This window comes from Hippocampus bargibanti, linkage group LG07 (genome assembly GCF_051943395.1).
Source record: "Hippocampus bargibanti isolate YZ-2025 linkage group LG07, ASM5194339v1, whole genome shotgun sequence".
NCBI lineage: Eukaryota > Metazoa > Chordata > Actinopteri > Syngnathiformes > Syngnathidae > Hippocampus > Hippocampus bargibanti.
In genome coordinates this window covers 18428518-18440199 of record NC_142740.1, presented here as the reverse complement: position 1 = coordinate 18440199, position 11682 = coordinate 18428518, and the positions used below count along the sequence as shown (strand labels likewise).

At 39.4% G+C, this 11682-nt stretch overlaps 1 protein-coding gene across 2 annotated transcripts in view; it reads right to left on the bottom strand.

Annotated features, from left to right (window-relative positions):
* lhx4 (LIM homeobox 4) overlaps window positions 1–3342 on the bottom strand; it is a 15992-nt gene extending 12650 nt beyond the window's left edge. Inside the window, exons 1-2 of one of the 2 annotated variants that reach the window (XM_089000670.1) lie at window positions 3095–3342; window positions 1–40 (exon numbers count right to left, since the gene is read on the bottom strand). The exon at window positions 1–40 is cut by the window's left edge and continues 135 nt beyond it. In XM_089000670.1, coding sequence (XP_088856796.1) covers window positions 1–40; window positions 3095–3173 — 119 coding nt within the window. In that variant the 5' untranslated portion in view covers window positions 3174–3342. The remainder of the gene's footprint in view (window positions 41–3094) is intronic. The other variant, XM_089000671.1, reaches the window with a different exon arrangement.
* Between the last annotated feature and the right edge of the window lie 8340 nt (window positions 3343–11682).

Below are 11682 nucleotides of genomic sequence, written 5' to 3'. Positions count from 1 at the left end.
ACGATATGCTGACTGCAGCCCGCACACTGAGGGATCTCTGCTGGGTCGGACACACACACGCACACATTTAACATTCATTGTCATTGATTTGAATGTTCTTAACCCTTTCAGGGGCAGTGGTTACTACAGTGGACAGCTTATCATGTTATTTGGCTACAGGGTGCATGGAAGGGTTAATTTGATAACAAAAGGAAAGATCTGAATATTAATGTCGCAGAATCAAAATGAGTCAATTTTACTGTGTCATACACACATTCATACAGGAAATTTGACCTCTCTGTTTGACCCATCAAAATTTCAGATGAGTCCCTTCAGCGCTTACCACAATGTCAATAATAACCAGACCATGAAAAATAACAACATAAATAAAAAAATCTGGTCTTTGCTCCCCTCCACCACAACCAACCCCCCCCCCCCCCCCCACACACACACACACACACACACACACACGCAAATATCAAACTCACAAAGGCTCAAACTACACAATGACAAATATTTATTCAACCTTTGAATTTCTTTTCATTTTGTATGGCCCTTGGAGAACATTTAAAAGCTGATTTGGTCTGACCCATGGGTGTCAAACTCAAGGACTTGTGGCCATACCTAGTCCATCATATCATCTGATGTGGCCCTTCTTTAATGTCAAGAATGGCTCACCTCCATGTTCCTTTCTTTCTTTCGGGGAAAAAAAATCCTGGACTGAGATGATATTCTACTTCATTTCAGCACTTTAACAAGCATTACAAAACCTTTTCACAATATAAAATGATCGTACATTAAATACAGAGGTTTTGCTTGCCATCATTTTGCTTTGAAAATAACATTGGATGGTAGTGTGTATATATATATATATATATATATATATATATATATATATATATATATATATATATATATATATATATATATATATATACTTACAATAAGGGCCTATTTCATATTTTGATGAGAAATATCTATATATCTATGCTGTCAAAAAGGCTAGTAAAGGTTAATCTAATCTAATCTATATAACATAATAATTGTCCATTATTTTTGCGGGGAGATTGCAAAAAAAACTTCAAGTACTACAAAGGAAAAAAAACTTTAAATAAATAAATCTTGTTGTCCAAAATATTTGGAAATGATCCCAAAAAACAAACAAACAAACAAACAAACAAACGCTATGTGATAACAATAAAGTACAGATGTGGCTGCCCATCTCACAGCAAGCCTGTCAAACTCAAAGCCAAATCTGGCCCACCACAAGCGAAAACTTGAATTTAAAACTTGAACCAAGCAGTTCTATTCACCATATTCTTACTTGCCATAAACTGGACAACATTTAGATTTTCTGTGACTTCTGATTGAGAATTGTCTGTTTTTAAAAGAAATAAAAATGGATGCTAACCATTCATACATTTATGACTTTCTTAATCAAAACAGCCATCTCAGAGGAAACCTTGGCTAAATTATATTTAATACCCTTTAAAAAAATAAAAAACGAAATATGGAAAGGCGAAAATTTTACCCAATAACGATACAGTAAAGTATCACTAAACTGATTTCTCAACCATTTCAGGGTCAGATTGCATGGCAAGTTTAAGTCTCTGTCCGTGGTGCTGATTTTGTTTTCGTGCACATTTTCATTATCAGGTGAGCGCCATGCGGTCGGCAGGCATTGAAAATAACACCGTGACCTAGTTTTTAAAGCCATTATCTAATACAATTGTGCAGTGGCAAACATTGAAATGCAAACCTCGAAATAAATAGAATAAATACTGTTATTCAAATCGATGATGGACAAGTGAGAACAATCGCTTATTTTACCCTGCAGAAAACATACCTATGTTTACCGTCAATTTCAGTATGCAAAGTATTGATTATTTCGCACAGATGCACCGTTGTTAATGTTTTTTTTTTTGTAAAAAAATAGACAAAAACCGGAAACAAAACACCTTAAGACCAAAAAACTGTCAAAATATGAAAAACGTGTCCAAAAGTCCTCTGTTTTTAAATGCTTCCAATTTTGTTTATTTATATTATGAGGTGGTATATATATTGTATTTTTACATTCAAATACATTTGTCGTCATTCATTTCATTTCATTTTTGTGACTACAAATGTAAGTTATTTAAATTGAATCTTATTTAAAATCAGCATTTAAAAAAAAGAAACAAGAACTATAGAGGATGTCTCTTCTCTGCTATCGGTTGCCATGACTCCCCCTCCCCATCATCACGTTGGACCTCATCCTCTTCATCACCTCAACTATGCAAGAGGTCACGTACGCAACATATCCATTTTCTCCACATACACCCGCCCGCCCACCCCCTTTTTTGAATGAAATTCCAAGCATGATATCTACAGGAATCTATTTTATTGCTCGAAATAAAGATACAGCTTTTAAATCCACCGCAGGGGGCTGACTGGCAGGGTCTTTGTCCAATCTTTTAATCTACTGCCAATTATAACATTAAATAGCATAATCCCACCGCGTATGAATATGATCAAAAATAGTATTAGGAATAAAAATGGATTTATTTGGCAATGACCTAAACAATTAGATGATCGTGGGTTCATATATTTTTGAACGGCAGCCTGTTGTTTGTGTGAGTATGCTCGATAGAATGAGAGAATTAGGTCACATCACAAATATTTACAGTTGAAATCACGTGCTGACACGATTATTTTGATGACGACATCATTACATATTCAATTTTCAATGACATTTTGCTGTCACTGGGACGAAATATTGTGTCCAGTGAAGCGTGGGTGCGCACGCAAGGGCCCAAAGAACAAACAGATGCACGAATCGCGCATGTTTGCATCGTGAGGGAGGCCGTGTAGTCCTCCTTGTAACATTTCCAAAAAATATTTTTACTTGAAAAAATTAACTAATAAGTTTGCAGCCATTTTAAAGACAATTAAAAAACAATCCAAATGAATGTTAATGGAAACGATATTTCATGCAGCGCATGGAAACAACCAAAAGGCAACGAGCACAGCTAAAATGTAATCTCCCGTCCTCGTGCGACACTCGACACACAATCTAATCATTATATATATTTTTTTAATATATCTCAACATAAACATGAACCGCCGGTGTCCTTACGTTGCAGTGGCACTCCCAGGATGTCCGGTAAACTCTTAACGGGACTCTCAGTGGGAAGGACCGCTGCACTTTGCATCATCGTGATCCCACACACGCGCACACACACACACCCGCAACACGGTGGGCGCAATTCCCCGTTTTGTATCTTCTGATCGTGTAGAAGATAAAAAAATAAAATACAACAAAAAAGGAGCGCTTTTGTTGCTACCCTCTCGTTTATGTCCAGCAAGGGATCACGTCCTCGCTCACGCCGGGCCGTGCCGAGCTCTTTTTGGGAGAGGATCAAGACAGGCTGCTGAGTTCTGCAGGGGTGGCGGGGACTGACGTCAGCCCGGCGCAGACTCAGCGGGGGCCAATGAGAAGACCCCATCGCCATGGTGGTTCGTCGCCCCGCCCCCCCACCCCTCCTCCTCGCAGCATCCTCAAGAGGTGGCGAAGGAGAGCATAAATAGCTCACTGCAGAGTGAGTGGCCCCCAGAGGGACTCCAGAGGAACCCCGGGGGCCACCATGGAGGACCACCACGCTACTAGGAAGTCCAGGCCAGGTGTCAATTTAAACAATAATGGATGCATGGTGATGGGATAATCTAGTTTTCCAATGACTTCTAGTTGTATTTTTATGTATAAAATCATAAACATGGAGGCAGGTATCCGATATTGGTGTTAAACTTCACAATCCTTTTTTTCTAGACACACTCTCATTTTCATTTTATATCAAAGTGACAGTATATAAACTTTAGGCGAGATTTTATAGCAATGCTTCAATTAATATTAATTAATTACAATTTCTCTGATATCAAAGTTACACGATTTGCAGGATGCAGATGGGTGGGATTTTTGATGCCATATGGTACACAAATCTTATTTTCTTCGGGAACACAATAAATGATATATTTCAAATTATAATATCAATATTGCTATTTGGATGTCGGTGCTCTCCATCGCACAATTAATATAATCCATGAACAAAACCTGCAATAATATTCATACAATAATATGTTTTTGGTTTGGTTTGTTTTTACACGAAGAGAAGGAGAAAAGCATCAATTCGGGGACGTTTTTCCTTCACTTTGTCCGGTGAGGGGTCCGAGAAAACATTGCGATGACTCTGACACAACCCATTGGAGCTTTCAGGTATTCGTTGGGCTGTGAGTTCAAGCTGCATGAACTCTGTTGTCGCTAACAATTGACTTCAAGACCCTTCAGTACGGAGAACACAGGCACACACGCAAACACACAAACACACGCGTGAGCCACTGACAACCACACTTTAAACAAATACGATAATGATCTGACTCCATTTTTTGTAATGCGGTTGGACGAAATAAAAGCATGCATTTTAAAATAAATTATTTATATGAAAAAATGTCTCAAACCTCAGACGATTCTATTGTGTGCGCCCACTTGACAATTTAAAGTGAGTAAACGTACCATTTTTTTTCACCACTTGGTGCCCAAAAATGCGCGTGAACGTACGAGCATAAATATATTTGCGACTTTTGGGCATATTGAAATAAATAACAACAAAAGCTCTCACAAAATCAGTTTGAATTTGCATATCACCAAACCTGCAATATTATTGAAAGGGAAACATGTTTGGTATTTTTGCTCAACTGTTTTCAAACTAATAATTGGAAGAATAATAGATATCCACCAACAAAATCTTAAATATGTGCATTAAACAAAAGTATTACATACAATTTCTGATGAAGAAAATCACGTTTAATTTAATAATTAAAAAATAGTCACCAAAATGATGCCGATTTATTACGTTTGGGTAAAATAATGTAAAACTATATCTCGATCAGGAAACAAGGTGTTTAAATGCTGCTTTAGTGCCAATATAAATGCAAAACTACTCCGGTTTATTTCATTAAGTACTATTTATATACTGTATTCTATTTTAGTTGTCACAATCCACCTACACCCCTTAAATTTTCATTTTGGTCGACAAGCAGCGAACCGAAAACCCACCCGTGAAAGAAAGAAAATACGTGTTACCAATTTGCGCCTTTTCAAAAGAACCGAAGGCAGTCCAAAGATGAAGCAGTAATTCACAACGAGGGCGACTCTTTTGCTATCGACTTTGACCCGCAAGCTCTTAATTAGAGCTCATCTTTCACTTTATTGACATCTGCACGCACACTCCCACTCACGGGCTAAATACGTCAGCTTTTGAGCATGATTTCCACTCCCAAGAGAGTCAAATCCATGATAGCTTTCACGATTCGGGGACACGAAATATCAGGCGCCGTGCGCATTTCCAACAACAAACAAAATAATTGTTGATGTTTGGGATTGCCCAGACCTACCTCACCTGTGCTCCTCCTCCTCTTCCTCTTCGCCGTCTTTCTCGACTGCACTGGGCGTTGCATCATGCAGGTTAAGACGACGGCGGGGTAGAAAAAAAATACGAGTCCCACAAACACCTCACCGTGAAAGTCACCAGAAGATGCACCCACGCAGTAGGGGAGAAGAAGAACCGAAGACTGGGAGAGTAGAGCAGAAAAGCGAAAAGGGGACAGGCGGCGAGGCTCGGATGGAAGAGAAAATTAAATTGCACTTGAGGGGGCAAATTGTATTAGGGAATAGTTATTGTCTCCTGACAGCTCCTGTCCATTTGGGTAATTAGTCGTCCAGATTGGTCCAACTGTCAGAAATAATATTTTCCCCATTTCCTGATTGAACCTGACCCTCGTGTACTGTACACCATTATACTGAGCATGTGTGTGTGTGTGTGTGTGTGTGTGTGTGTATGAGGCGTTAATAGGCTCATTGCACTGTAATAACTGGAAAGTTCAGCCAACTCGTCAACCACTCAAGGATTACTTATCACCTGTCCTGACAATCCCTTTGATTTTATGACTCCCAAAACACACACAGACACGGCTAATGACATCATTAGGAGTAGCATGATTGTTATCATTAGCGTGCACACTTACAAGTGTGTTTACTTAGAAGTTTGATTCACGGTATCATTGTGGTTAATTGGGATGAGGGCAAAAATGATGCAGAGGATTATGGTGGTCAACAGTAATTTTTAAATAATCAGCGATGTCTTGTATGTCCTTTTTTTGAAACAATAAAATTATTATTACTATTACTATTATGATGACTATTATTATTATTATTATTATTATTATTTCATCTAGATCTACTTCATACAACAAAGAGGGTGCAGAAAGTGCTTAATATTGAATGACTGTCTGTGTCTTTTGTGTTGTGTCATATTATTTGTTATTTTGTTTTTGTTGTTTTGACTTCAAGATGGCGCTATGAGAGTGGCTGCCTTGACAGCAGGTCTTGTATTTTGTTTTTCTAGTCCATCTTTTCCTTTCCTCTTACTTTCTTACTTTGCTGCTGTGAAATGTACATTTCTCCACTAGGAGACTAATAACGGCTAATCTAATCAAAAATTATTATTATTATTATTATTACTATTATAATTATAATTATTTTATATAAAACACATTTTTTTGGTTTTTATTTTGATTATATCAACCGTCATGCGTGTTTTTGGAATTTGGGAGTGAATCAGAATGTCCAGAGAAAACCCACACAGGCAATGGGGAGAACATGCAAACTCCATACAGGAGCTTGGAAGGAAAAATGAACAGTTAAAAATTAAACAATGTCAATGTTACCTTAAAAGCTTCAAGCTTCTGCAAGAGAGAAAAAAATGGCAGGGAAAGCCTACTAGAACACCCGAACTTGTCATGTTTCGGTTTGTGACCAACGGGTGGCACTTTAGGGCCCTGTCTGCAGCTGCACATGTGTTGGTCGGTTTAATCAGTGGCAGTTAAAAGGACTCCCGGCATGAACATTCAGTGTCGGGTCATTGTTTGTTTCACCCTGTCAGGTTTGTTTTACCGTCATGTTTTACTCATGGTTTTGTTTGTTACTTTGGACCTTTATGATTTGATAACTTTGTTGTTTTGGATTTTGTTCCTGCTGACTTTATTTCATTTACCATTTGACAAGTACACCATTGTGCTCCCTCCTGCCTGTTTTTTGGGCCACCACCACCTTGCAAATTGTGTCAAAACTTAATTGAGGTTGATTAGAGGCATTCTAAATTGGAGCTGGCTCTCATTTAACATGGGGTTGAATGGTAATTCTAAACAAAGTTATGTCAAGAGGGTGTGCACACTTCTAAAAACACATACAGTAATTTGTTTAACTCCCCATAGGGAAAAGACATTGATTTATATTTGTCTATTTTATTCAAATATAACATGTAATTTAATCAGGGGTGTGTTCACTTTTTACATTCACTGTACACAAATCATTAGGATGCAACTCAACTCAACTGTATTTATAGAGTATTTAAAAAGAACAACCATTATTGTAAAGGGTGTCAAACTCATTTTTTTTTTTTTGCCGCAGGCCACATTGTAGTTACGGTTTCCTCTCGGGGGCAGTTTTGAATTTGGGGATCCATTTGAATTTTTAATCCTCTCCATATATTGCATATAGAGTTCACAACAAGTTGACGAATGACTAGTTTTCAAATTTGAAGTAAAAAAAAAACAATGTCTGTTATTGTGGTTGACATGCGGTAATTTGAAATTTTGGTTTGAATTTTGGTGAAATTCATGGAATTTTACTATTTTGATTTGCTTTCGCGGGACGAATACAATGATGTGGCGGGCCAGATTTGGGCTTGGGCCTTGACTTTGACCCCTGTGCACTATTGTATGAATAGAGGTGTGCATGGAGCAAAAATAATTGATCCAATAAACAATCAAGCCATGAAGTATGAAGCACAAACCCAAAAAATGAAGTCCCAAGATGATTCAAAAGCCAAAAAACAAAACTGACTTCAGTTCACCAAGACAAGCTCCAAACTAACCTCCTCTCTAAGCCAGTGAACTTTCCCAGGTCCAAAGCGGGCACGTTGTGTTCCCGAACTGTAATGCACAAAGGCTTCAAAAGTGACACTTTTGCAGGTACTGTCCGCATGTGCCAGATCGTGGCAGTAAAACGAGCACCGGGCGACAGGTTGATGGTGTGACAGGAAGTGCGACGTGGCTGAAAAGCAAGTTTGGGCAAGGGCACTTGTGCGTGCAGTAAAAGCAGAGTGATGTGACCCCAGTTGACTCCCGCTTTTAAAAGGCGAAATATTGAAACCGAGGGAGGCCCGGATTTATATTTGGATGTGATATATATACACCAATACAATATATTAACCTCCTTTTCTTCATAATGTATTCAGCCAGCAGGCCCTCTTCCTCGTCGTCCTCCTCCACGCTGGCCACAGCGGGGAAGCTTTATAGCCGCATTAAAGTCAGAAAGAGAGATGACAGAGAAAAAAAATGCAGCAAGGTTCCCTGCTGCATCCTAATATCAATAGCGGCGGGGTAATAAACACGCAGGCAGGGCTCACGGCACTGAGGAGCTACTATAAAACCTTACATGTTCTAATTTATGGAAGACAACAACATGCCAGCAAGGTGACGTTTTTACCCTTCACGGAGTGCTCCGGGTGGGGGGGATATTTGCTTTGGTCAATAGAAAGAAAACTCTGGGCAACTTTTTAAAGGCTTTTTGTTCGCTCCTCTGTTATCCTGTCTCAAAAAAAAAGACAGAAAAGAACATAAAAGTTAGTTGGGCGATGATTTGTTATGTATACGTACCCTGTGATTCAAGTGGAATAAGTTAATCCTCCATCTAAGTCGAGTTGAGTGATGGAAAAAAAGAGAGTACATTGTTTTTCCTGCCCAATTATGATTGCATTTTTTTCCTCACAAATTCCAGCCTTTGCTCTTTTACTACATATCAATGTCAATTTGATTCTCACTTTTGCTGTTCATTTCATTTCATGGAAATTAGCGCAGGCCTGACCGGCACAGCATCATCGTCATTAGGAATCATTAGTCTCAAGTGTGCAGCTGGTGGCAAACACAGGTAACATTTAAACAGATTAAAAGATCACTTGCGTCAGACAAAAGTGCTTAAGGACAACTTGATGACTTGGTGACACAATGTGATCAAGCTCTGTGAACGACCTTTGGCATTGGACTCTACATCCAATCACTTTTATACCAGTTGTACGTATGAATAGAAACCTTGTGAATTACATAAGAAATCCACCCATAAGAACAGACTTGCACATCTTTCAGTCACCGTGTCTTGTCCAACGGTTCTCAACTTTTGTTAAAGTAATTGTGTGGTGGTCGGGCACATTTAACTCATTCACCGCCAAATGTGCAAAAATGTGCTCCCAGCGGTGCCAGTGTTTTTGTCATTGTCACTTGAATTCCAGAACCCACAGAATATTGAATTTTAGGACTACATAAACATTCAATACAGCGTTAGAAACCTTAACTCTCTTCATTCATCAGAAAAATAGTTAATTCCTAAATTATGAGTCTGGAGTTATATGAGCTTCAAATTAGGGTGCCTGTCCAAAATACAATGCAATACATACATATTGGTTTAGTGCTTTAACAACAGCTGAAGCTGGAACAAAGCGTTAAGATGGAAAAAATGCTGCCCACTTTGGAAAAGAAAAAAAAAACATTGAAAGACGCCATGGCTTTATCGGCACCCAAGCATGAAAAAACAAAACCCAAACAAATTTGGGAATGGCGCTCTACGTCATGTTTTGGATTGGATTGGATTGGATATGCCTTTATTAGTCTCACAGTGGAGAAATTTACATTTCACAGCAGCAAAGTGATGAAAGGAATGAAAGTAGAAAAACGAAATACATGAGCTGCTGGAAAGGCAGCCACTCTCGCGGTTTTTAATTGTTTTAATTTCTTGAATAAATTTGTGAATAGCAGTGAATGAGTTAAAGGACAACCAACGTCTCCGGACAAGTTGTGTCTATAATTTGTAAAATGGCTTCAAATGACTTCAATTGAGCGTATTTTACAAAGATTCCACAGCATATAGCTATATTTTACATTTTAAGACTTGCGCTGAATATTCAGGAAGTCTTGTTTTTGAGTTGGTGACGAGTCCGTACGTGACGTCACTAAAGGACCGCCCCCTGACCGAAAAAAGACACATTGTAGCAGTCCTTCCATCACATTAATGTATTTTGCTGTACTGTTTGGTTTGAAAACCTTGTGTTGCACCCAAAAGCCGCCAGAAGAGGCAGTCCAAGCTCCATATAAGGAATTTATCAGCCTGTGGAAGCGGAGGTGGCCACTGGAGGTCGCCATTTTGTGCCTCTTTTTTTGGGTGAGAGATTTTCCCCCAATGTTGCCTCAAAATGGCAAAAATAAATTAATAACTGGATGTGTAACAAGAAAGCATATTCTCTGAATCTGAAGCCATTGTTTTGATTCACTAGCGATGCAAAACGTCTTGGCGTGACGTCACGAACTGAGGGCGGGACTTTCTGAAAATGCCCAATTCGCAGCTCAATTTTTTGCAGATTTTGGACACTAAGTCATTTTTATTGCTGTTTTGCATTTGACTAAAATATCATACTGCGTCTTTTGGGTATTTTAGATGCTATAAAACGTTTTTTTGGTGTCAGTTAAAAAACAAAAAAGTGACATCGGTTGTCCTTTAAGTGGAGGACTTTAAAAAATGCAAACTTTCACATGCTCTCAAAATAGATTTGCAGGTTTAAAGCGGATGAGACACCACCAGCGCTTTTCCATTATAGTTCATGGGAGTTGAGCGAGCCTCAATTTACCCTGCTTCCTGTTTTACAATCCATTTCCTCCTTGATTTTTCTTCTATGTTTATATGGATTCAAATTTGGATTTGGGGCGGTCTTTGAGTCCAGCGTTATCCAGCCAATGGCTATGTATTCTTAATTATCAGCCCCTTGTTTAGTTTGTCAACGGTACAGTACACGCCATGCAGGGGCTTGTTTTCCCATGACAGTCCATCTGGCTCGTTCTCCGTCATCCTGACCATCGTCTTGATGCATCCTCATGGAAAACCTCATGTGTCTTAGAGGGTTTAATTCAGAGCGGTCGGTTTAGTGAGAGCAGTAAAAGGCAGGCGGTGCTTCAAAGTGCCGCTCTTCATCAGCCCGCCTCACATTCGGCTATTTCAACAACCGGAGCAATCACGCTTCTCACGGCCAACAAGTGAATGAGGAGATGACAGTGTTTGTTTTCACCGCGGGCATAAAGAGAGTTGAATCCAATGTTCCAGGAAACACAAAAGCTCAAGATCACAAGCGTCCCCTCAGATGAGTCTGTCATAATCCCGACAACATCGGAGCGCCATCCATTTATCCCTGGCGCACTCTTTCATCCAGCTCGACCCTCTTCCCCCACACCAAAGGGGTCCCGTCGGAGTCCACCTCCAAGTGTGTGCGAGGGGAAGAAGGGCCGTGAAAGCCGATTGCGTTTTAATAAAGTTTATTATCTCCTGGGAGCTAATCCTCAAGGGTAATCTCTCCCCCTAAAGGAAAGCAGGATTACTCACTTGCTTTAATCCCAATGAAATTGTTAGGATTTAGCCTGTGCTGCGCAGCAGATGGCAACAGGCTTTTTCCTTCAACCTTGTGATGATTTACCCCCCGGACCCCCTCGCTCCTCACCTCCCACCCACTCTGCATTTGAACATGTAACACTCAGCTAGCTGCCTTTTGTACAAAGCAATAACAACAACTA